The sequence below is a fragment of the Xyrauchen texanus genome, chromosome 34 (assembly GCF_025860055.1).
Source record: "Xyrauchen texanus isolate HMW12.3.18 chromosome 34, RBS_HiC_50CHRs, whole genome shotgun sequence".
NCBI classification, from domain to species: domain Eukaryota; kingdom Metazoa; phylum Chordata; class Actinopteri; order Cypriniformes; family Catostomidae; genus Xyrauchen; species Xyrauchen texanus.
This window is the reverse complement of record NC_068309.1, coordinates 5,109,718-5,135,724: the sequence shown is the minus strand read 5'-3', so window position 1 is coordinate 5,135,724 and position 26,007 is coordinate 5,109,718. Positions and strand designations below refer to the sequence as shown.

The 26,007-nt window shown below is 38.6% G+C and overlaps 1 protein-coding gene across 1 annotated transcript; it reads left to right on the top strand.

Annotated features, from left to right (window-relative positions):
* Window positions 1–6,073: 6,073 nt before the first annotated feature.
* On the top strand, window positions 6,074–25,258 carry thbs4b (thrombospondin 4b). Its single transcript, XM_052104371.1, has 22 exons — window positions 6,074–6,395; window positions 10,980–11,177; window positions 13,369–13,652; window positions 13,778–13,880; window positions 15,830–15,912; window positions 16,012–16,063; window positions 16,274–16,425; window positions 16,521–16,658; window positions 17,865–17,942; window positions 18,062–18,214; window positions 18,418–18,522; window positions 18,632–18,739; window positions 18,874–19,033; window positions 19,147–19,265; window positions 19,413–19,465; window positions 19,557–19,750; window positions 23,022–23,200; window positions 23,293–23,341; window positions 23,630–23,826; window positions 23,926–24,098; window positions 24,513–24,652; window positions 24,791–25,258. Exons 1-22 carry the CDS (start codon window positions 6,320–6,322, stop codon window positions 24,847–24,849), a joined length of 2,853 nt encoding a protein of 950 aa, XP_051960331.1. The 5' UTR covers window positions 6,074–6,319; the 3' UTR covers window positions 24,850–25,258.
* Window positions 25,259–26,007: the final 749 nt, after the last annotated feature.

The following is a 26,007-nucleotide window of genomic DNA, read 5'->3' as shown; positions in this document are numbered from 1 at the left end:
CTGTGCACACCATTTCCAATGCGAGTGTGGGCCAGCAGTGCACTTTCACAGAGAGACTCCGCCCACACGCTGTTCTGAATGGCTGTGATTTTTGATTGACGTGTGGCGTCTCACGTGTGGACAGACACACTTGCTGTCGCTGGAATTTTATCGCGTCGCGTGTAGTTAGGACACGGTGTTAAGCTCAAACGACAGCATTTGTGACATAATGTTGATTACCACGAAAATGTATTTCGACTCATCCCTCCTTTTCTTTAAACAAAGCAGAACTCGAGATTACATTGAGGCACTTACAATAGAAGAGAATCGGGCCAATTATAAGGGTTTAAGGGCAGAAATGTGAAGCTTATAATTTCATAAAAGCACTTAAAAAAAGAGCATTCTTTTTTTGTTAAAACTCATTTATTATTTGAATTTAAATTTTTACAGTCATTTTAAGGTTTACATGCATATTGTTTGTGTCTTGATGCTATACATTTGAAAAAGTGTGTATTTTAACATTCAAAAATTGGCCCCATTCATTTCCATTGTAAGTGCCTCACTGGTACCTCGATTTTGTTGTTTTGTTGTGATAATCCATTTATTCCACAAATGCTATCGTTTGAGCTTAATTTGTAAACTCAATCGACAGCCAGAATATTCCTTTAAACTGATGTAGTTCCTGCGACACTAGTGCAACAGAATGGAATTGCAAAAATAAACAATGTTTTCAAAACTGCTTTCCGAATACGTCCCTCATCTGCCGTTGTTCAAACAGTCAGATAGTTCCGCCCACAACTCACGCCATTGGTTGAGCAACGTTGTTGGGAGGAGTCTAAGCGGGTCACTCAAAACAATCACAGATTTTATAGTGCCACAGAGACAAAGTGTTTACAGTTTTCGAGAAAATTAATCAATGAATGGCTTATAGTTGTCTGCATATTAAGCTGGGATAGAAAAAACATCAGCTTTAATTTGCTCTCTCACTCTCTCTCTCTATCTATATATTGTTTATGACTAACTATGTGACAGCCTATTTGTCTGACTATCTAGCTAGCTTTTTCTCTTACTGTATTAACCAGCAAGCTTCAAACTAGTTTAAACTTTTAGACAACATCGAAGTTTGTCTTGACAAACTATATCGATCTAGGTATTATTATAATGTTACTGCTGCTTAAGCTGCATATGCATGTGGTTAGAAACAAAAGATGATCAGAAGATCAGTGCTACTTTTAATCTAACCGTCAGATGCTATTTAAATATGTAATGAATAAAAGTCATGGCAAAAGATTCACACCTATGTTAGTAGTATGCTAGTAAAATAATTTTATTTCAAATGAACATGATAATAAAAGGACGGAGTAGCTCTGCAGCATGTCAGCAACAGACCGAGGTGTCCTTCAACTGAAGGTATTGGGGGCGCAATGGGCGTGTTGCGTCAAAAGCAAAACGCTCATATTACAATCATCGATGCTGTATAAACTGGAAGCGTCCGTTATGACGCATCGCGATGCACCTTCAGTTGAAAAGGGAGTGTTATAGAGGTTTATATTTAACGTGGATAGCATAAGTAATAATATAATAAATAATTTGCTCTTGAGGAACTGGATGAGAAATGTATGAGTTCATATTTAGATTTCTGACTTTTGATTCCAGTCTTTGGTATCTTGGCAATTCTGAGAACACAAAGATCTGTCTTCTGAAACTCTAGAGGAGACACAAAAAAATCTGAGAGGCGGTAGAGTTTGGCAAAAGTCTCCATTTGGTCTCATTGTCGTCTAGAAATAAAAATATTGGCATATGAAAGACACTGAGATATTAAAGACCTTTTTCTGTCCAATACACTCACTATAAATCAGTTTTTATTTTTATCACTCAATCGGTACACAATCCCTGTGTGTGTGTGTGTGTGTGTGTGTGTGTGTGTGTGTGTGTGTGTGTGTGTGTGTGTGTGTGTGTGTGTGTGTGTGTGTGTGTAGGATCCTAAGTACCTGAGTAATAGCTTCCATGTGCGGCCCAACTCACCACACACACATACAGTGACAAACACACCAAAACGTCATCCGTCACACACTTTCATCCATCTCTGCTGAATGTGTCTTTGAGGTTTGGAGCGTGTGACTGCAGATTTGAGCAGCTTTCTAAAGCCTTAAAGGGATAGTTCGCCCTTAAAGGAAAATTCTGTCATCATTTACTCCCACTTATTTTGTTCCAAACTTGTGTCTAACTTAGTTAGCTTCAGTCACCATTCACTTTCATTGTATGGAAAAAAAAGATGCAGTCATATGTGCTTGGAGTAAAAGATGAATGAACTTTCATTTTTAGGTGAACTATCCTTGTTTAATAAATTTGTCTTGTTGATCAGCACCTCAATTACATTCTTCTTTTGGCATGGGTTAATAAAACAACTACCTAGCAACCCCAAAGCAATGTGCTAAAACACACTCAGAATACCTTAGCAAAAGCATAGCAATGGCCTGACAAGCACCAACAATACCCTATTTTTCATGGTGGTACGAAAAAGTCAAAATTGAGTGAGCGATTCATATCGTTACCAAAATGATGTGTCTTGATTCCAGGTTTCATTAAAGGGCATTTACGGACAAAATGTGATGATTGCAATGATAGAATCAATGTTCTATCATTACTCTTGTGGTGAAAATCCAGTGCATCACTCACGGCAGTCAGTATCATTAATAACAGGCTTGTATGATTCTGATATAGCACACTAATACAGCAACATGTATTCAAACCGCTGATTGGTCGATCACACTGACCAATGACCAACCACGTGATCTTTCAGCGAGTGACATGATTCTACATCCTAATCAGAGGGGTGAACACTACAGTATGTGTGTGTGTGTGTGTGTGTGTGTGTGTGTGTGTGTGTGTGTGTGTGTGTGTGTGTGTGTGTGTGTGTGTGTGTTAAGAGTCTAAATTACAGCTTTTTGAGGCATTATGGGTATGTTAAGACCCAGGTGAGCAAAGTTCTGGAATGTTCTGATTCCAACCACATTCCTCTGGTGTGTACATCTGTTACAATAGGATTCTGGTCTTAAGACTTTCTCAGAATGTCTGGTTCTGTTGGATCTGTCAGTAGACCAGCAGGAAATACACATACACACACACACACACAAACACAGTGTCCTTTTGTTCCTGTAGGGTGAGATGACCTGACGGAGGCTGTTAGTTTGTGGTAAGACAACCCTGCTAATGATCTTACCATATGCATGAGCACAAGGGTTTGGTTGCACAGACAAAGACGCATATCCGTCTTTATGTTTGTGGAAGGATAGCAACAATAAAGTTTTTTTGTGTTGGAAATGTCTGTGTGAGTCTTTTAGCAGACACAATGAGATTGTGTGTCTACTGACATGGCTCGAACTCGAGTTATCCCTCTCAGACACAGACTCAGTGTTCAATATGTGTTTATGGAGGCTTTTAACAGCCTGTGTAACTGACCGTGTTACATGGACATTAGGAGCATGTAATTGTCCAGATGGGGCAAACTGGGGCAGTAGAATGTTCTCTTGAACTCCACTAGAGGAAGTGTAGTTTTCTCTTGACCTTGTTTAGAATGGCAGAATGTTCTCTTAACCTCTTATGGGGCAGAAGAACATCTACATCCAACTTCTACAAGTTACAGCAGACATACTGTATCTTTAAGAGCGAGTGCTACAAAAAAAACGTCTCACTGACAAACCATTGTTTGAAGTCATTTCAAGTTCATTTTAAATTTGGATTTAGTCCAAATCCAAGTAAATATCTGTACAACTTCCATCAGATCGTCCCATTTATAGCGATCTGCGATCCGCTGCAAATGCGAGAGCATGATAGGTGGGCACTATCGCATTGATTGAGTGACAGCGTATTGAACGAATCAGTTCAAAGTTGAGGGAATGTCTCCCCTCACGTGACTTTTCGCCTGTACTCTGCGGTTCTCAGCTCATTCACGCCGTGCTTTAGGAGCTCAGTGAGATTGCAATGTGCTCAAGGGAGGCAGCTGGTGTCGCTGTTACTTTGGAAATATGATCGTCCATTATTCACATGATTTGATCTCACAATTCGTGATATTTTATTGATTTTATTTAAGTACAGTCAATTATTTTTCTCATCCAAATTTTTTGTGTAGGCACTGCCTCCCTTGCCTCCTTGAAGAAAACGGCACTGGTTGGTCAGCTTTGAGCTGGGCTGTACGCTTACTTTTTTAGACGTAGGCACTAGTGAAAAAATTAATTAAAATAAAAGTGTATAGACACAGAAAAGTGCGGTGTAAATTGTTTACTATTTTTAACCTTTTAATTAAGGCAGTCAATTTATATTACAAAGAACTCGTAAAAAAATGCAATTAATTATAATAATGTCATATATTCTAATTATCTGAATGTTTGCATTATATATTATATTTTAAATTGTTTAAATATAATTTTTTTATTTTAATTTTTTATTATTTGGAGGCTATTTCAGCAAATATTGTTATATGCAACTAATTGCAATTTAATTGCATTTCTATTTTTTTTTTGGCATATATAATTTAATTATATTAGAGAATGTAATAGACAGCTCTACTTTTAATCTTTAGGGAAAATATTTAGCATTTTCATATATCGCATCAGTTTCTGCTGGTCTTAATGTAAAGCGTAGGCAGTAAGCATGACAATCGGCTGCGTGGCAAGTGTATAGCATCACCATTTAATTTGGGTATATTTAAGTTTGTGGCAGGGCAGAGGGCGGGGCCGGGTCGTGATTCCACACACCCGGCCCCAAATCAGGCTAGTTAGCCCTCGAGAGGGATAAAGGCCGACCGAAGACGGCAGTGCGAGGAGAGAGAGATTTACGGACAGCTGTCCGACACCTTTGTGTGTGTTTGTCTTTTTGGTTTTATATTAAACTATTATTTATATTGTCAAGCCGGTTCTCGCCTCCTGCTTTACCATTAACCCCCTTTACAGAGTTATAATATCCGTTTTGCTTATATATATGAAAGAAATTCTCTCTTAGACCTTCAAACTTATTGCAGAAATATTTATTTAAAGAATTAACAACTGGGCCCAAACTATGCTGTTAAATTGCTATTTTACAGATTTACTTTGAAGTAAAAGATTTGGAGATTTTAAGAATCGAGTTATTCTTATTATAATTATAATTATAATAATATTATAATCTGATTATAATTGTATAATCGGATTATACAAATGGAAATTATGATTAATCTAAAAAACAATATTTTTGCCCAGCCCTAATAATAGTACAGATACTTGTGTCTAGAAGCATCATTAATAAAATTCAGTTGTATTGAATCGGTGAACACAAACACACACATACACACAAACAGTTCATAGTTTTAGATGTGTTTCTTTGCCTTTTATAAAACGTGTTAATGAATGTTATTACTCTGCCACTGTGTTGAAAGATGAGAAAATTGGTTTGAATGGCTCCTGTATCATTAAAAGACTGTAACCAGTATTTGTGTCTGCTGTTCACATGTGTATCTGTTTTTTATTTATTTTTATTTTATTGCAGAATCCTTGAAAAGGATATATAGCTGCAGGCCGAGCTCTAAAATGGGGCATACAGAGCCCCTAACCCAACCCTTAATCTAACTGTGGGTGGAAGTGCCACCCCCTTTTGGAGTGGGCCCAAACCACTTCTTGAATTTTCCCGCCCTCTTTTGGAGTTTCTGCCCCCTTTTAGAGATCTCCAGGCTGTAGCAATACCTACTTGGAATCATTTGTGCAAGAATCAGACATTCATGGAACATTAGCAACACTCCTCCTCCGTTATCTGTACACAGTTCCACGAGGATCCATCTCGGTAGACGTATTTTACTGCACCTGCCAGTACAAATGACAGGAAAAAATGTGAAAACATGGATGGATGGAGAGGAAAGGATGATGAAGGATGTGGAACAAATGGAATCTAATAAAAGGAACCAATAAGAGTTGAGCCAGGTTGGCCCATTGTAATACACCACACTTAGCTCCACCCCCTCAGTATGGGGGCGTCTGTTAAAGTATTAACTCCGCCCACCACAGCTGCTGAGAGTTGATAGACAGGCTGTTACCTCACCCCAACACTTACACACACACATATTCATCATTAAAACCCAAAGGCACACAGAACCAGCTCTTTTCTGCTGTTCTCCTATACAACTACACTCTTTGAGAGCTGAAGGTTTGACTAATTCACAGGTCTTCTCTTTACTAAAAGACTACACAGCAAAATACACAAACTCACAAATACAAGTAATTGAAGGCAGAAAACGCAAAGAAATCAAAGATTAGCTCACGCCACTCTCTTAAACACTCCTTCTGTGGAGTGGCAGAAGGTTTACCGTAGGATGGCTGGTTTAATGCATCTCCTCGTGGCCGTTTCTCTTATCTTGAGTCTCTACTCTGCAAACGCAGAATCAACCGGTGAGTATACATATTACTTTTGGAAGGTTAGCTTTAATTTAGAACTAGTTGTGGTACTGGATTTAAATCATAATAAGAGTGTTTAATTGTATTCTTAATGACATCATTGACACTTTAATTGTGGTTTCATTCACTCTTTTTATCATTTCTCACTCTCTCGCATCTCAATGGCTGTCTAACTCTAAAAAGAGTCTGATGTCTTTTCTAATGGCTGTTTTCTAAATTTTCTCAGCTTTTTAAAGTCTTTAAGAGCCATCTCCTTTCCAGTTTTCATTTTGTTCATCTTGGCAATGTGGATGTTTTTAGCGCAAAGCATAAAAGCTCCAATTTCGATGTCATTGGTTATTGTATGTGAGAGAAAGTTAATAGTTTGGGGATAAAATTGTCCCCAGAAGTAACCTGACGAAAACTCTCTATTGGGAGATTCTTAAATAAAATAACGAATAAAGCAAATATTTGTTCAACTCTAAAGACGTTTTATGAGTTGGGTTAATCATTAAATAAAAACAATTTATTGTCCTCATTGAGATAAGTAACTAAGCTAAGAAAATGTGGATGTGTGTGTTTGTGTGTGTGGGAATGGTAGGCTACTTCATTCTGGGCTGTAGAAGTCATAATGTCTTTTGCAGAAATTATGTGATTGCATTATTTTATTGAATGTGCTAAAACGAAAAGACGGACACATAATACTTAAAGAAAACCCAAGTTACAGTGCACTCATTCACTCATACACATGCAGTCTATTTACACCTAAAAAAGGCTGTAAACATTATCCTCTTTAATGTCAATGCAACATTTACTTCAAAACATGTGTGTTAGTGCATGTTTGAACATTATGGAGACAAATAATATATAAAGTCAAATCACACGTGTTTGCAATCACTGTCTGCATCTAAACATTTCAGCACACCATCTGTAAATACACGTGATTGATTAAAACAACAAAAGCAGCGCTGTGAGTGTTTGAAACGGACAGTCTATTTCTCTTAATTTATCATAAGAGAGACAAAAAAGAGAAACAAAGGAAGATGGAATAGTGGCTTATGATTTAAGCTGTTGGAATTTAAACTTGCACTGCTTCAGCGCCACCCATGAGTTTCCTAGAATGTTTCCAACCAGATTTTGGTTTTAGTGGGAAAATTGCTTTGTTGTATTTGGTAATTATATTTTTGATTGCTGCAGTCTGAAAATTAAAGTCAGGCCATCGCTTTCCGCTCACATATTGGAAAGATGTCATTGCCATGTCAGTAAAATAACTTTTTTCACACAACATAATGTTTGCCTGTTCAGCAAATGGCATCCTGCCATTACCATAACAACCAACATCTGTATTAGTGGTGTCACCACAACGGCTGGCCATTCACCTGGTTTCCATGAAGTTTTCCTCTCAAAATTTTCAATGGATGAGATCCAATTCAATTCCAGTCCCTTTCAATCTCAATTATATAAACTAAGACCAGTTGCTACAGTTAGAGGAGTTTCATGTGTTTCAGTTTAGAACTTGAGATATTAATCTGAGGAATTTTCTGTTTATTCTGGACTCCAATAGACCACACAGTAAACTTAAGAAATGTAACTAGATTCGTACATTTCCTGAAGAAAATGTGAATGGTTGTACGGGCATTGCTTGTTCTAAGTGGTTGTTAGGGAGTTCTGGGTAGTTGCTAAGGGCATACTGCTGGTCAGTTGCTTGGGTGTTCTGGGTGGTTGCAAGGGCGTTGTTTGGCAGTTGATAGGGTGTTCTGGGTGGTTGCAAGGGCGTTGTTTGGCAGTTGATAGTGAGTTCTGGGTGGTTGCAAGGGTGTTGTTTGGCGGTTGATAGGGTGTTCTGGGTAGTTGCTAAGGGCATACTGCTGGTCAGTTGCTTGGGTTTTCTGGGTGGTTGGAAGGGCATTGTTTGGTGGTTGATAGGGTGTTCTGGGTGGTTGCAAGGGCGTTGTTTGGCGGTTGATAGTGAGTTCTGGGTGGTTGCAAGGGCGTTGTTTGGCGGTTGATAGTGTGTTCTGGGTAGTTTCTAAGGGCATACTGCTGGTCAGTTGCTTGGGTGTTCTGGGTGGTTGCAAGGGCATTGTTTGGCGGTTGATAGTGTGTTCTGGGTAGTTTCTAAGGGCATACTGCTGGTCAGTTGCTTGGGTGTTCTGGGTGGTTGCAAGGGCATTGTTTGGCAGTTGATAGTGTGTTCTGGGTAGTTTCTAAGGGCATACTGCTGGTCAGTTGCTTGGGTGTTCTGGGTGGTTGCAAGGGCATTGTTTGGCGGTTGATAGTGAGTTCTGGGTGGTTGCACAGCCATTGCTAGTCAGTTGCAAGGGCATTCTGGGTGGTTGCAAGATGGTTGCTAGGATAATCTAAGTGGTAACATGAGCATTGTCTGTTGCTAGGGTATTCAGGGTGGTTGATAGGGCATTGTTTAATGATTGCTAGGGTCAGGTGCGAATTTAGAATTTTTTTATGGGGTGGCAACACCAAAGTAAGCACACATGCATAATTCTTATGGATTAAGTTGCCAAACTTCACTGCAACCAGTAAGTACTAATTCATTAATTGGAGTCACTACCAAATTACAAATGTCCATGAATTTGCAATACAACTGCATTTTCACAGGAACCACATAGAAACCATTTTGCTACAGATTTTTGCATAATAAAAAATAAGTAACAAAATGTATACCTCCGGAGCACTAAGACATTGTCTATTAAATACATCAACAAATTCTAAATGTTACTTAGCCTGACATTTACAACCCGCAATCTGGAAATACGTTAACACCTTTATTTTATTAAGTATTCCCATGATTGGAAAATGCATGTATTTACCATCTTATTCTGCTAATAAAGTCCTGTAGGCCTATCACCTTTGTAACAGCTGGAATAATCCATTTGAAAGCAAAGATTAACACATAATTTGGTCTAAATAAAAATAAAAACCTTACGGATAATTGTTTCGTTGGGGTGGGGGGGTAGTTGGGTGCTGATTCAAGCACTCAAATAAATATTTCACATAATATAGTTATTTTATTAATGCAGGGAGATGAGAGTAGTGGAAACACAGACACATTTATTGACAGTTCTGTAAATGAAAAACAGCAAACTCCGAAGTTCAGACAGTAATAACCACAAAATCTACGCACCGGCAGCAGGAACCCGGAAAAAAGTAAATATGCGCCTGAGCGCCCGTGAATGAGACAAACCAGTCCATGAACAACTGTCTCCCATCACACAACCCAGTCATGAAACACATTTTATATAGAGAGGAAACACCCTGCGCACCGGTGCACCCATCAGCAATCGACTCAACTTTTTACAGCACACCTGAGAGCGATTAAGTGAGAGGGAGAGAAAGACAACACACACACTCTGCATACACACAAAAAATATGGCTGAGAATAGTAGGTACACAATTAGTCGATGCTGTGATTGGCAACTGCTTTAAACAATCACAGGATTGGTCGCTGCTGTAATCAGCCACACTATGGGACTGTAGTGATTTGTGTGTTCGGTGAAGGTTTAAACAGTTCGACATGTATTGTATAAACCCTTACACAATGTCCACATCAACTACAATATACCTACATTTATATTTTATACATTGGATGCTTATGCTGAGGAGGCAGATGGGGGGGGGGGGGGTCATTTTTAGGGTGCATTTAGGGTTCTAGTTGGTTGTAAGATGGTTGCAAGTCTATTCTGAGTGGTTACAAGGTAATTGCATGTCAGTTGCTTTTACATTGCTAGGCAGTTGCTAGGGTGTTTTGGCTGGTTGCAAGATGGCTGCTAGGATGACCAGAGTGGTTACATGGGCATAGTCCGTTGTTAGGGTGTTCTGGGTTGTTGCTAGGGCATTGCTAGGTGGTTGCATGGGGTGTTTTGAGTGGTTGAAAGATAGTTGCCAGGCTGTTCTGAATGGTTACAAGAGCATTGCTAGTCAGTTGATAGATTGTTCTGGGTGGTTGCAAAATGGCTATTAGGATGACTTGATGGGCATTGTTGCTATAGTTTTCTGGTAGGTTGCTAGGGTGTTCTGGGTAGTTGCAAAATGGTTGCTAGAGTGTTTTGTGTGGTTACAAGAGTAATGCTAGACAGTTGCTAGGATGTTCAAAGGTGTTTTCTAGACATTGTTTGTTAGTTGCTTGTGTGTTCAGAGTGGTTACTAGGAGGTTGCTAGGGTGTTCTTTGTGGCTGCAAGACATTTACCTGTATATTCTGAGTGGTTACAAGGGCACTGCTAGTCATTTGCTAGGGTGTTCTAGTTGGTTACTAGGGCATTGCTAGGTGGTTACTAGGGCAATGCTAGGTGATTGCTATGGTATTCTACTTGTTAACATATATAAAATTGACTAGTTCTTGTAACGCTGCAACTTCACAGAACTAGAAATTCTTAAACATTTATTCAGAGCCCATGTGCAAGTGGCTAAATAAACAGCAACAGTATTTACAGTCTAACAGAATGACATAAATCTAAAAGACATGGGCATCACTCTCAGGATCTATTAGCCAAAGGAACAACTTTGTGTTTGTAAGTGGAATACTTTGTTTTTGAATGACACTTGTTTAACGCTTATATAACCTTTTAATAATGTTTCCTCAGTGTATAACCTCTTAACGTCGCCGGAATGTCTGCCGGATCTTCTGCACGGTGGTTTGGCAGAGCAGGGAGTAACAGAACTCTTTATTCTCACAACGTTCCGTCTTCAGCCCAGAACCGGAAGCACCGTATTCAGCCTGTACAACCCTCGAGACAACAGCAAGTACTTTGAATTTACTGTAATGGGAAAACTCAACAAAGGTGAGAGCATTTTGACAATACTTATGACATTTCTAAACGCATTCACATGATTTTTTTGATTGTTTATTTAAAAAATATATATATATATTTTATGATTCGTATTTATGGCCTCTCTATAGGCTGCAAAAATATAAATGTCACTTTAGTCGTTTGTACACTAAACAGCAAATAAACAAATGATTTTAGCAAAACCCAGATGCATCAAACCCAAAAGACATCAATATTTGGTTTGAAATATTATTAAAATCAGATTTTTGTCGGATTGGATTTCAAGTGATTAAAGTGAGTCATTCGGGATTCAACAAGACTGTAACATCACACACAAAGCGCTGTAGTGTCTACAGTTGTGTCTGAATTTTTTCATTTATCAAATAGTCTGTAAATAGTATGATGTCTGATATGCCTCATCAGTATCATGTCGAAATGTCATGATAGACATGTGAAAAGACAAAATTCCAGTTCTCCACCCTGTCTTTCCACCATGACAGCTACTTTCTAATGTCTCTTGACATTGTGCTGTTGCTAAAGTTATTACTATGGTGACTGATGTAGATATACTGGATATTTACTACAATTCTAAAAAAGTATGAAAAATGCTAATGAAGACAAAAAGGAGTGATTTGTAAATTATGTTCACCCTTTGCTATATTGAAAGCTCTATAACTACACAAATATGATGTTTTACCTTGTGAAATTCATAGTTTTTTATATATATATATATATATATATATATATATATATAGTAATTTCAAATCAGATGATTGCAACACGCTCCAAAAAAGTTGAGACCGACAATTTAAGACTAATAATAATTTGACGAGTTGAAATAACAAGACGATGTGAAACAGGAGATGTTAAACAGGTGAGGCAATCGTGTCATAGTATATAAGGAGCCTCCAAAAACAGCCTAGTCCTTCAAGAGCACCGATCATTCAAGAGATGCTTCAGCAAATAATCCAGCACTTGGAGAGCAATGTTCCCCAAAGACAAATTGGAAGGATTTGGGGTATTTCACCCTCTACTGTGCACAATATATTTAAAAGATTCAAGGAATATGGTCAAATATCGGTGCGTAAAGGGCAAGACGAAAACCATTTCTGAATGTGCGAGATCTCTGATCCCTCAGTCGTCACTTTCTTAAAAAACATCATTCATCTGTAATGGATATCACGAACATGGGTTTGGGATTACTTTAATAAACCTTTGTTAGTCAACACCAGTCACCGCTGCATCCACAGATGCAAGTTAAGACTTTACTATGTAAAGGAGAAGCCGTACATCAACACTGTCCAGAAGCGCTGACGACTTCTCTGGGCCGGTCTCATCTTAGATGGAAAGCAGAACAGTGGAACTGAGTTTTTTGGTCTGAAAAGTACATTTTAAAAGGTTTTTGTAAAACACAGCCATCGTGTTATCCAGGCCAAAGAGGAAAAGGACCATCCAAGCTGTTATTAGCATCAGGTCCAAAAGCCAGTGTCTGTATGTGTCAGGGGTTTGTCAGTTCCCATGGCATGTGTAACTCGCACATCTGAGAACACCATGAATGCAGACAGATATGTAAAAATTTTGGAGCAACATATACTGCCATCCAGCACCGTCTTTTCCAGGGACATACCTGCATTTTCCAGCAGGAAAACTTCAAACCACATACTGCCCGAATAGGCAGAGAGTGAGAGTGCTATATTGGCCTGCCTAAAGTCCTGACCATCTGTACAATTGTGCAGCTAAAGACTTACATAATGGATGAATGGGGGAAAATTCCACTTTCTAAACTTAACAAACTTGTGTCTTCATTGCACAAATGCTTAATAAATGTTATTAGAAGATATGGTGATGTTTCTCAGTGGTAAACACTCGACTGTCCCAACTTTTTTTGGAGCGTGTTGCAATCATCTGATTTGAAATTAATGTACATTAAAAAAACAAACAATACAATTCATAAGGAAAAAGAACATGTATAGTTCTTGTGCTTTCAATATAGCAAGGGGTGAATATAATTTACAAATCACTCCTTTTTGTTTTTATTAGCATTTTTCATACTGTCCCAACAATTTCGGATTTGGGGTTGTACATTATCTGAATAAACTTATTTGATTTTATCACTTGTAAAATGGCAGACAGTCAGTACCAAAGATCAGATTTTAACAGTGCAATTTGAATCAAGACTTTGTCTCTTTATCTCTTTTTTCAGCTTCCTTGCGATACCTTCGGCGAGATGGTAGGATGAGTACCGTCACCTTTAACAACCTAAAACTAGCCGATGGTGAGAAGCATCGCTTGCTCTTCCATCTAAAGGGGCTGGAAGTGGGCAGGCCGGGGGCGTTCCCAAACACACAGGGGGTATTACCTGTGCCTGGGGTGGAGTTACACCTGGACTGTAGGCTGGTAGAGACACTGCGAGATTTACCAGCAGTGTTTAATGGCCTGAACAATCACCAGGGTGTGGAGCTAAGAACAATGCAGGGGAAAGCACAAGTATACAACATATTTAATCATTACACATCCACAAGCTGAGAGGCGTACTGAATGGCTTTCATCACACGCTGGTATAATACACCCGCATAAATGCCCCACTGACCTCTCTCTGTTCTAATTGGCAGGAGGAACTGGAGGAGCTCAAACTGGCATATGGTGATTCAGTGGAAAATGTTGCCTCGCTGCAGGACTGCCACACCCATCAGAGTGACTCTGTACAGACTTTAGGTAACAATAAAGTAACATTTGCAATTAAAAGATGGTTCCAGGTTAAATACAACTTCAAAACATACATAAAAAAAATATATATATATATATATATATATATATTGTGTATTTTGTTGTAAAAGATTCTCCAAACAGTTTTTGTTTGTTTTAGTTTTGTTTGTGAAAAGATTATTTTAAATGCTTTATTTATTTATTTATTTATTTTTTAAGTACTATCCCAACAGCTTTCGTTTCATTCTGGGGTTTTTCTTTAAAGAAAGAAAAAAAAAAAAAGAGATTATCCTAACTGCTTTCGCTTGTTTTGGGTTTGCTTGGAAAAAGATTATCCTAACAGTTTTCGTTTGTTATGGTTTTGCTTGCAAAAAGATTATCCTAACAGTTTTCGTTTGTTATGGTTTTGCTTGCAAAAATATTATCCTAAAAGCTTTCGTTTGTTATGGGTTTGCTTGCAAAAAGATTATCCTAACAGTTTTCGTTTGTTATGGTTTTGCTTGCAAAAAGATTATCCTAACAGTTTTCGTTTGTTATGGGTTTGCTTGCAAAAAGATTATCCTAACAGTTTTCGTTTGTTATGGTTTTGCTTGCAAAAAGATTATCCTAACAGTTTTCATTTGTTATGGTTTTGCTTGCAAAAAGATTATCCTAACAGCTTTCTTTTGTTATGGTTTTGCTTGCAAAAAGATTATCCTAACAGTTTTCTTTTGTTATGGTTTTGCTTGCAAAAATATTATCCTAAAAGCTTTCGTTTGTTATGGTTTTGCTTGCAAAAAGATTATCCTAACAGTTTTCGTTTGTTATGGTTTTGCTTGCAAAAATATTATCCTAAAAGCTTTCGTTTGTTATGGTTTTGCTTGGAGAAAGATAATCCTAACAGTTTTCGTTTGTTATGGTTTTGCTTGGAAAAAGATTATCCTAACAGCTTTCGTTTGTTATGGTTTCGTTTGCAAAAAGATTATCCTAACAGCTTTCATTTGTTATGGTTTTGCTTGGAAAAAGATTATCCTAACAGCTTTCGTTTGTTATGGTTTTGCTTGGAAAAAGATTATCCTAACAGCTTTCGTTTGTTATGGTTTTGCTTGCAAAAAGATTATCCTAACAGCTTTCATTTGTTATGGTTTTGCTTGGAAAAAGATTATCCTAACAGCTTTCATTTGTTATGGTTTTGCTTGCAAAAAGATTATCCTAACAGTTTTCGTTTGTTATGGTTTTGCTTGGAAAAAGATTATCCTAACAGTTTTCGTTTGTTATGGTTTTGCTTGCAAAAAGATTATCCTAACAGTTTTCGATTGTTATGGTTTTGCTTGCAAAAATATTATCCTAACAGCTTTCATTTGTTATGGTTTTGCTTGCAAAAAGATTATCCTAACAGCTTTCATTTGTTTTGGGTTTGCTTGCAAAAAGATTATCCTAATGGTTTTCGTTTGTTATGGTTTTGCTTGGAAAAAGATTATCCTAACAGTTTTCGTTTGTTATGGTTTTGCTTACAAAAAGATTATCCTAACAGCTTTCATTTGTTTCAGTTTTGTTTGTAAAAATAATTATGTTCTATTTGTTAACATCAGTTACATGAGGTAACATGAACGAACAGTGAACAATAATTTGACAGATTTTATTAATCTTGGTTAATGTTCATTTCAACATGACTAACATTACACATAACTAACATTACCAAAGACTAATAAATACTGTTAAAATACAATGTTCATTGTTAGTTCATGAAACCCGATTAATTATCTGATGTTATTGAATGGAACTTTATTTTCCTAACAGCTGATATATTGTACATTAGACATAGAAAAATAGAAATGGACATAATGGGAAAAATAAAAACAATTGTAGATTGAATGGGAATTTGTGAAACCAGACAGCGAGATAGTCAAGGTTAAAGAGAGAATGTGAATCAACTGCTTGTCTGTTAACCCGGTAGGCTGTGTTTATTGTTCGTTAAGGTCTTAATACAAAACAGCTTACAACTCAGATGCTGGAGCTAACGAAGGTCATTAATGAGCTGAAAGATGTTCTTATTCAGCAGGTACTGCTCATTAAACCATTAAAACCATTTTAATTTCCTGTCTATTATCTTATTTACTTCTCTAATTTGTTTTTTTTTTGTGTGCATGCATGTTTACAGGTGAAGGAAACATCTTTCTTGAGAAACACCATCTCTGAGTGCCAGGCCTGTGGTAAGACATTTGAAGAGAGCCAAAGTTTGATGTGAATGCATTTGCCAACACATGCCAAACAAGGACTAGTCTTGGCATTGTTTTGTAGGCACACAAGCTTTAGCAATTTGAGGCTGGGATGCAATCATGGCATCCTACCATTATCTTAATTATAAAGGAATCATGAATAGTTCAAACCAACAATACAACATATGATTGGTTATTTTCTAGGGCTGGGCGGAACAGATGAGGTGAAAACAAAGTGCACCCCTGGAACATGTTTCCGTGAAGATATGTGCATAGAAACTGTAGAGGGTATGGAGTGCGGTCCATGCCCTGATGGATACACTGGAGATGGCTATAGCTGTGATGATGTTAATGAGGTATGTGTTTACCTGTATATGAAGGTATCTTTTCATTAATGCATCGTATAGCTTCTGAAACCATGTTTAAAAGACACTTTATGCATTTATTGCAGTGTCAGTTTAACCCCTGTTTCCCTGGTGTGAGGTGTGTGAACATGGCACCCGGGTTCCGCTGTGAGACATGTCCTCTTGGATTCACTGGTAAACCAGTTGAGGGTGTGGGCGTTGCCTTTGCACAAACACATAAACAGGTATGTCACTGATGACTTAAGACTAGGGTATATTTCATTTTAACCACGCATTTGTAAGCACCCTAGCTTTTTATAGTGTACTCTTTTGAATGCAAACCCATATGAATGAGTTTGACGTATACACATTTTGACTCCTTGGTGATACTCCTTTAGTAGAGTCAATGGCAGGTGCATGCACAGACCCGAGCAAAGACGTAGACCATCTGCGTGTCTAGAAAAAGTAGGCTGCACACGTTCTGTGCTGATGATGAAATTTGCCACATCTGTTCACACCGAGCGTGAAACTAATTTTTCCTCAGTAATGGAAAAAATAAGCATACATTTTCACATTTAAATAATGCAATAAACAACCAAGCTGATGATACTCATTTCACTCCAGTTAATCCAAATACAACCCATCTGACAATACAGATTTCACTTTAAAGGAATATTCCGGGTTCAATACAAGTCATGCTCAATCTATAGCATTTGTGACAATACTGATTAACACAAAAATGTATTTTGACTTGTCCCACCTTTTCTTTAAAAAAACAAAAATCTGTGTTGCAGTGAGGCACTTACGATTGAAGTGAATGGGGCCAATCAGTAAATGTTAAATACTGTTTCAAAAGTATAGACACAAGACATACACAATATGTGTGTTAACATGATTTTAGTGTGATAAAAATGCTTTCTAAACTTTTTGTGTAAAGTTATAGCCAATTTTACAACTTAACTGCCATGATGATACAATTTCAACAAACCCTATAATAAATTATGATTTAAACAACTTTACAGCTCAAATAACATGAGTATTAACAGAAGAAATAATGCAAGTGCTTTTATAAAATGATAAGCTTCAATTATTCGCTACATTTAAACCCTGCAAAAATGTAGGGTTTCAACAACCCTCCATTGTAAGTGCCTCACTGTAACCTTGATTTTTCATTTTTTAAATAAAAGTATGAGACAAAATTAGTTTTAGAGGCAATCAACATTGTCACAAATGCTGTCGATTGAGCTTAACTTGGATTGAACCTGGAATATTCCAATACAACCCATCTTAAATTGCAGATTTATTCGCTTAAATGCCGTATATTAATCAAATTCCCATTTTGTTAGCAATTACTGTCCCTATTCAGTTGCCTTTTATATTCATAACTTATGCCATGTTGCTTGTACCAGTAACATATGTCTGGAAGGCATTTCTGTTGTTTTTTTTCATAGGTGTGTGATGATATAGACGAGTGTAAAGGACCAGATAATGGAGGCTGCACGGCCAACTCTGTCTGTGTGAACTCGGTGGTGAGAATCGATGTCTTCATTAGCACGATCCTATATAATGTCATTGTGTTTTCAAGTCACACATGCAAAGCAAAGGAAAACAGACTCTAAATGTGTGCATTATGTACGGGTATTTGTAGGGATCATATCAGTGTGACAGATGTAAGACCGGATTTACAGGTGACCAGATCAGAGGCTGTAAACCAGAGAAAAACTGTGGAAACCGCCTGCAGAACCCTTGCGATCCCAATGCACAGTGCAAAGAGGAGAGAGATGGCACCATCACTTGTCAGGTACCATTTGCTCACTTGCTTTCTTATTTTGTCACAGTGGGTGGCCTTTCCCACAGTGAAATCTCATTGGAACAAACTCCTGCCCCAAGTAGCATTCAATTAATCATCAAATATGTTCTGAATAGCCGCATTTTGACTTACAGTTTGGATCGAAAATGACTTGCCACATTGCACCTGACTAAAAGGTTTTTTTTATGTATCAGTGTGGCATTGGATGGGCTGGTAACGGTTATCTCTGTGGAAAAGACACAGATATCGACGGCTACCCTGATGAGAAGTTGCGCTGCAGAGACCCCACCTGCAGAAAGGTATTGTAACTATGGCAACACTGCAATGGATTTTGACTTGCTCAGGGCTGTGGTGATATCACTTGCCTGTCTCAGGGAATGCTGATTCATATTGTCTCCTTAATGCCAGGATAACTGTGTTAGTGTTCCCAACTCGGGACAAGAGGATGCAGATGGTGATGGGAAAGGTGATGCATGTGACCCAGATGCAGATGGAGACAGAATACTGAACGAACAGGTAAACAAATAGAAGTGGCATAGCTGTTTATGTTTGTCTCACCCTAATTATTTTCCAGTCTCTAACCTCTTGTGCTATTATATCTGGTTAAGCAGTAAACACCGTAATCTGGTGTGTATGTGTATGGATTTTAGGATAACTGCTGGTTGAAGCCAAATATTGATCAGCGGAACAGTGATAAGGACAGTCATGGTGACGCATGTGACAACTGTATCAGAGTAAATAACCCTGACCAGAGAGACACAGATTCCGATGGCCTTGGAGATGCTTGCGACGATGACATGGATGGAGATGGTGAGATTTTAGTCTTCACGAATCATTTTGAGAAAAGATTTGTTCTTGTTTGTCTTTCTGATACTGAATCATCTCTATGGTTTGGATGTGCAATTTCATTGATTGATTGATAGGGTTGAAGAACTTCCTGGATAACTGCCAGCGAATGAAGAACCGTGATCAGCTGGATCGTGATGGTGACGGGGTGGGAGATGCATGTGATAGCTGTCCTGACATCCCAAATCCAAACCAGGTACATGATGCCAAACAACTTTCAACCAGATATCCCCCAATATTTTTCATGAAATATGAACTTGAAAAGCTAGATAGAAAACATAAAATAATACTTCCCAAGCTACTTACCATCACTAAACTTGATGCTCAATATTCTTCTTCCTAGTCTGACATTGACAATGACCTTGTCGGAGACTCTTGTGACACAAATCAAGACAGGTATTTAGAATTGTTTAACAATACACTGAATTCTTTGAGATTTCTGTGACCCTTCTGGTGCTCCTTTGTGATGTTATCTTTTGTCCCTCAGTGATGGTGATGGTCACCAAGATAGCAAGGACAACTGCCCACTGGTAATTAACAGCTCCCAGCTGGATACAGATAAAGATGGACTTGGAGATGAGTGTGACGATGATGATGATAATGATGGTATTCCTGACACACTGCCTCCCGGACCCGATAATTGTCGGTTGGTGCCCAACCCTGACCAGACAGATGACAACAGTGAGTACTTACCAAAAGGCCTTTCTTGACCCAATTCAATTAATTCTTACATACACTCACCTAAAGGATTATTAGGAACACCTGTTCAATTTCTCATTAATGCAATTATCTAATCAACCAATCACATAGCAGTTGCTTCAATGCATTTAGGGGTGTGGTCCTGGTCAAGACAATCTCCTGAACTCCAAACTGAATGTCAGAATGGGAAAGAAAGGTGATTTAAGCAATTTTGAGCGTGGCATGGTTGTTGGTGCCAGACGGGCCGGTCTGAGTATTTCACAATCTGCTCAGTTACTGGGATTTTCACGCACAACCATTTCTAAGGTTTACAAAGAATGGTGTGAAAAGGGAAAAACATCCAGTATGCGGCAGTCCTGTGGGCGAAAATGCCTTGTTGATGCTAGAGGTCAGAGGAGAATGGGCCGACTGATTCAAGCTGATAGAAGAGCAACTTTGCCTGAAATAACCACTCGTTACAACCGAGGTATGCAGCAAAGCATTTGTGAAGCCACAACACGCACAAACTTGAGGCGGATGGGCTACAACAGCAGAAGACCCCACCGGGTACCACTCATCTCCACTACAAATAGGAAAAAGAGGCAACAATTTGCAAGAGCTCACCAAAATTGGACAGTTGAAGACTGGAAAAATGTTGCCTGGTCTGATGAGTCTTGATTTCTGTTGAGACATTCAGATGGTAGAGTCAGAATTTGGCGTAAACAGAATGAGAACATGGATCCATCATGCCTTGTTACCACTGTGCAGGCTGGTGGTGTAATGGTGTGGGGGATGTTTTCTTGGCACACTTTAGGCCCCTTAGTGCCAATTGGGCATCGTTTAAATGCCACGGCCTACCTGAGCATTGTTTCTGACCATGTCCATCCCTTTATGGCCACCATGTACCCATCCTCTGATGGCTACTTCCAGCAGGATAATGCACCATGTCACAAAGCTCGAATCATATGAGTTCACTGTACTAAAATGGCCCCCACAGTCACCAGATCTCAACCCAATAGAGCATCTTTGGGATGTGGTGGAACGGGAGCTTCGTGCCCTGGATGTGCATCCCACAAATCTCCATCAACTGCAAGATGCTATCCTATCAATATGGGCCAACATTTCTAAAGAATGCTTTCAGCACCTTGTTGAATCAATGCCACGTAGAATTAAGGCAGTTCTGAAGGCGAAAGGGGGTCAAACACAGTATTAGTATGGTGTTCCTAATAATCCTTTAGGTGAGTGTATAAACAGTATGCAAGGTGTTACATGGCTTACATGATCATCTAGTTAGTCTGTATGTTTACATGCCCAATTACAATCGAGCTACAACAAGTTTTAGTGTAGTTGAGCTACATCTCTTCGTTCAAGTGTTCATGATACATTGCATAATCAATATTTGAAGGACGGCAAATGCGCAGGGTTAAATATACATCATCTGTCTTCTGGAGCATTCATGCTTTTCTCCCAATATGGAATGCCCAATTCCCACTAATTTAGTAGGTCCTCGTGGTGGCGCAGTTACCTCAATACAGGTGGCGGAGCACAAGTCTCAGTTGCCTCCGCTTCTGAGACAGTCAATCTGTGCATCTTATCACGTGGCTCGCTGTGCATGATACCGCGGAGACTCCGCATGTGGAGGCTCATGCTACTCTCCGCGATCCACACACAACTCACCACGCACCCCATTGAGAGCATGAACCGCTAAAGGCGACCACAAGGAGGTTACCCCATGTGACTCTACCCTCCCAAGCAACCAGGCCAATTTGATTAGTAGACCCGGCTGGAGTCACTCAGCACACCCTGGATTTACTCAGCACACCCTGGACATTTGTGGGGCAGCTGTGGCTCAGGTGGTAGAGCAGGTTGGCCAATAATCGCAGGGTTGGTGGTTCGATTCGGCCCACAGGATTCCACATGCCGAAGTGTCCTTGGGCAAGACACTGAACCCCAAGTTGCTCCCAATGGCAGGCTAGTGCCTTGCATGGCAGCTCTGCCGTCATTGGTGTGAGTGTGTGTGTTCACAGTGTTAATCGCTTAGAAAACCGCTAAGGTTAAAAAAGCGCTATATAAGTGCAGACCATTTACCATTCGAACTCACGACTCTATGGTTTTAATCCAACTAAAATTGAATTTTAAAGTGCATGTTAACATACTGACTGTTATGTTGCTCCCCATAAGATTTATTTTCTTCCATAAAATGCAACAGATACTTAAAAAATACCATGACTGTCAAAATCCAAAAAAGGACAAAAAAAAAACACTGAAATTAGTGTACATGATTTGTATGCAGGGTTGGAGATGAAAAGGTGCTTGGGGCAAAAATGCCCCTAAATTCAAAATAAAGCGGCAAAAAAATGTCCCCGCAATGACTTCCCATTTTTTTTTTAAATTAATAACATCTAATATAGTTACAAACGCAATATACATACATTGCAATCTTTATTTGAACTTTTGCTGAACATTATTTGTATCGCGCCATCAGTTGTGAAGATGTTGCCAAGCTTGATGATAATATTAATATATTAATCTGGATATGTTAAATAAAAACTTTATTTAGAATACAATAATAATAATATACCAAAAATTTACCAATTTTACCATGTAGATCATATCTCGGACTAAACACTGCCTTGTTTTATTCAATTGGCATGAAGAACTTGATAACAGTTTTAAAAAGCTCTTCATCCCAAATCTGGAGAAATGCTATCATCTCCACTGGGTCTGGGCATGAAATGCATGAATGAGAAAAAAATGTATCCAAAAATTTCAGTCACAACGCACATTATGCAATGTAGAGATCAGGCAATACGTAATTATTGAAAAAGCCTGTTAACATTGTAACTGAAATATTTCCAGATAAACTGATATTGAATCCAAATGAATTAAATTGGGAAATACACTACCCTAAAAATATTAGTAGATATTATTTTATTGGTAACAGAAAACAGTATCTCATTATTCAAACTGAATTGATTAAATTTAATTATTTTACATAAAATTATGACAGTTAATTCTAAAAGGTTAGAAAAAAATTGCCCTTACAAAGGAAAAAAATGTCCCTAGAAATCAATTCAATTAGGGGGCGATATTTGCCCCTTGAAAAAGTTCTATATTTCAAGTGTATTTCAAGTCATTCGTTAGCTTTGTGTGAGAATCAGACCAAAGTTTAAGTCCTTATTCACTAGAAGTCTTGTCTTGTAGAAGGAATTGAACATTACAGAAATCAATTTCCAGTCTTGGCTTACTCACCTGTCAATTCTCCACTTCCCAGATGATGGATTGGGTGATGTTTGTGAATCAGACTTTGACCAGGACAAGGTGATCGACAGGATTGATAACTGCCCAGAAAATGCAGAGATCACATTGACAGACTTTAGAGCTTATCAGACAGTTGTCCTGGACCCAGAGGGGGATGCTCAGATTGACCCCAACTGGGTGGTTCTGAACCAGGTGAACGATCAGTATAAAACATAACAGAATTGATCTCAGAACACTGTTTTTCTGATGTACAAGTCTGACAAATTCTTTGTTTTCAAATAAAGGGAATGGAAATTGTTCAGACTATGAACAGTGACCCAGGCCTTGCTGTTGGTAAGTGAATGCACTTTTTTCATAATGGTTAACAACATATTCTACTCCATCATTATGCATTTCTATGGATAATTAATCAGAATCAGAATCAGAATTAATCAGAATCAGCTTTATTGCCAAGTATGCTTACACATACAAGGAATTTGTCTAGGTGACAGGAGCTTCCAGTCAACAACAATACAAACAATACCAAAAAAAACAGCAGCAAGGCATAGGTAATTAAAAACAAAAAAGAACACAAAATAAATAATTATACATATATAATGTTATCCACCTCTCCATTACCAGGCTACACTGCATTCAGCGGTGTTGATTTTGAGGGTACGTTCCATGTGAACACAGTGACTGATGATGACTATGCCGGCTTCATCTTTGGATACCAGGACTCCTCCAGTTTCTACGTGGTGATGTGGAAGCAAACGGAGCAGACGTACTGGCAGGCCACACCATTCAGAGCCGTGGCTGAACCTGGCATTCAGCTGAAGGTTGGTCAGATGAATTTCAAGACTTAATGTGACCTCTGAATTTCTGAAAACGTCTTGCACAACAGAACTATCTAATCTATATCTCTCTCTCACTTGCAGTCAGTGAAGTCTAAGTCTGGTCCAGGCGAACATTTGAGGAACTCTCTCTGGCACACAGGTGACACCAATGATCAGGTGCGCCTCCTGTGGAAGGATCCACGGAACGTTGGCTGGAAGGACAAAGTATCATACCGCTGGTACCTGCAGCATCGCCCACAGGTTGGATACATCAGGTAAGCCAATCTAAATTCAGATGCTTCAAACTTTAAAAGTACAAGTGGCCAGTCAATATTAATGCTGAAACGTACTCTACACAATTATGTGAATTCAGACACTTCTAGCCACACAAGAGAGTTGTGGAGAGTTTTCTCTTTCAAACCAACTACTGTCATGGCAGAGCAACAGCTTGAAGAGAATAGTTAAACATCCGGTTTAATGGCTCAGACTCCCTTGAGTACTGAGGTTTGTTACTGCCACAGTAAGGCAAGAATGAATGTTAAGCATGTTCAACTGGACCACACGTTTACTTGCCTAAAGTATGCCTCTGGCCTAAAGCAACTTCTTACATTCATCCCACCCATGATTTTCAGCCCACTCTTCCTTTTTGAGTTGATGTTTGAATCCTGATGACTTGCGTATGTTTTCAGGGTGCGTTTCTATGAGGGCTCAGAGCTGGTGGCAGATTCAGGGGTGACAATTGATACCACAATGAGAGGTGGAAGATTGGGTGTGTTCTGCTTCTCTCAGGAGAACATCATCTGGTCCAACCTCAAGTACCGCTGCAATGGTGAGAGGACACACAAATGTTCCCCCTAAAGTGCCACTTCTACAGACACACATTTTTATACATGCATGCAAACTTATAGTAGTCGAACTCTTAGAACCCACGCACGTTATCATACTATATATTTATTTTCCTTTCCAGACACGATTCCAGAAGACTTCCAAGATTTCAGTGCACAACACGGCATGGACCCCTTATAAATTGTGTGTGTGTGAGTGAATACCCACACACCATTTGACACACTCTTGTGTGTGTCTCTGTACGTCTGTACACAATGTGTGTGTATAATTGGGATTTGTGTATACACAATGTGTATGCCTTTTTTTTTTTTTTTTTTTTTTTACTTTTTACTTTGTACTGGATTATTCCTTCTAGTGGTAAAAAAAATCTTCAGAAAATAAACTAAATCATATAATGTTTTTGATAAGAAATGAACATTAACTCCTGTTGTCTGTTATGTTGTAATTTGCCTAGAATTAAACTACAATTGCATCAAACCCATTGTAAAGACAACATTTACAAAAAGGATGAAACTTGATAAAGACAAATCTAAATTACTTAAACCTTCAGTCTCGCATCCTGTTTTACACAATAAAAAAAATCAGTTTAAGACACGAAGACATTTTATCCCAATATGTTCAATGTATTAATGTTCACCCATTTGCCAAATATATCACACTTTGATACTTTCTGTGACTCTAAAACTTAATAGGCAGAGTGAACAAGTTAAGGTAATAGGGTAAGTGTTTGCTCAACAGAATTAGTGCCAGGCTGAATTAGCGGCACTATCTCCTGCTGGTTTTGCTCTGAGGTCAAGCTAACCTCAGCAGTTCATGCCTCTGTTCACATTCCTCCTGTATGTGAAAGCGGTTTCATTACAGACTTGTAAAACAAGCTTTATAAATGTTCTTGGTAGAACATTTAGCTCTACCAATATCTTTTACCAATATCTTGGTAGAGCATTTGAAAAACATGGTCAGCAGATGGCAGTATGGTACTAACATTTAGAGCATTGATGTGAGTTATTATTAGAATGATCCTTTCTTACTACCTTGTTCTAACTTGCCTTATATCTCTGTCCTCTTTGTGAAAATAATTTTGTTTCCATCAATCAGTCAGCCAAAGAGTCAACTAAAAGAGAACAAAGCCATTGATTATAAATACTATTACACAACTAAACAGATCTCATCTGAGGGATGGAACTGAACTGAGAGTCTGTCACATGCCACTTTACTCATTATGAATCATCCCCGTAACCTTTACGGTATCACCCACTGACCGAGATTGAGAAAGTCAAGTAGGAAAAATCATGCCTGAGAATATCACTCCCCTGCAACACACACCCTCATTTTTACCAT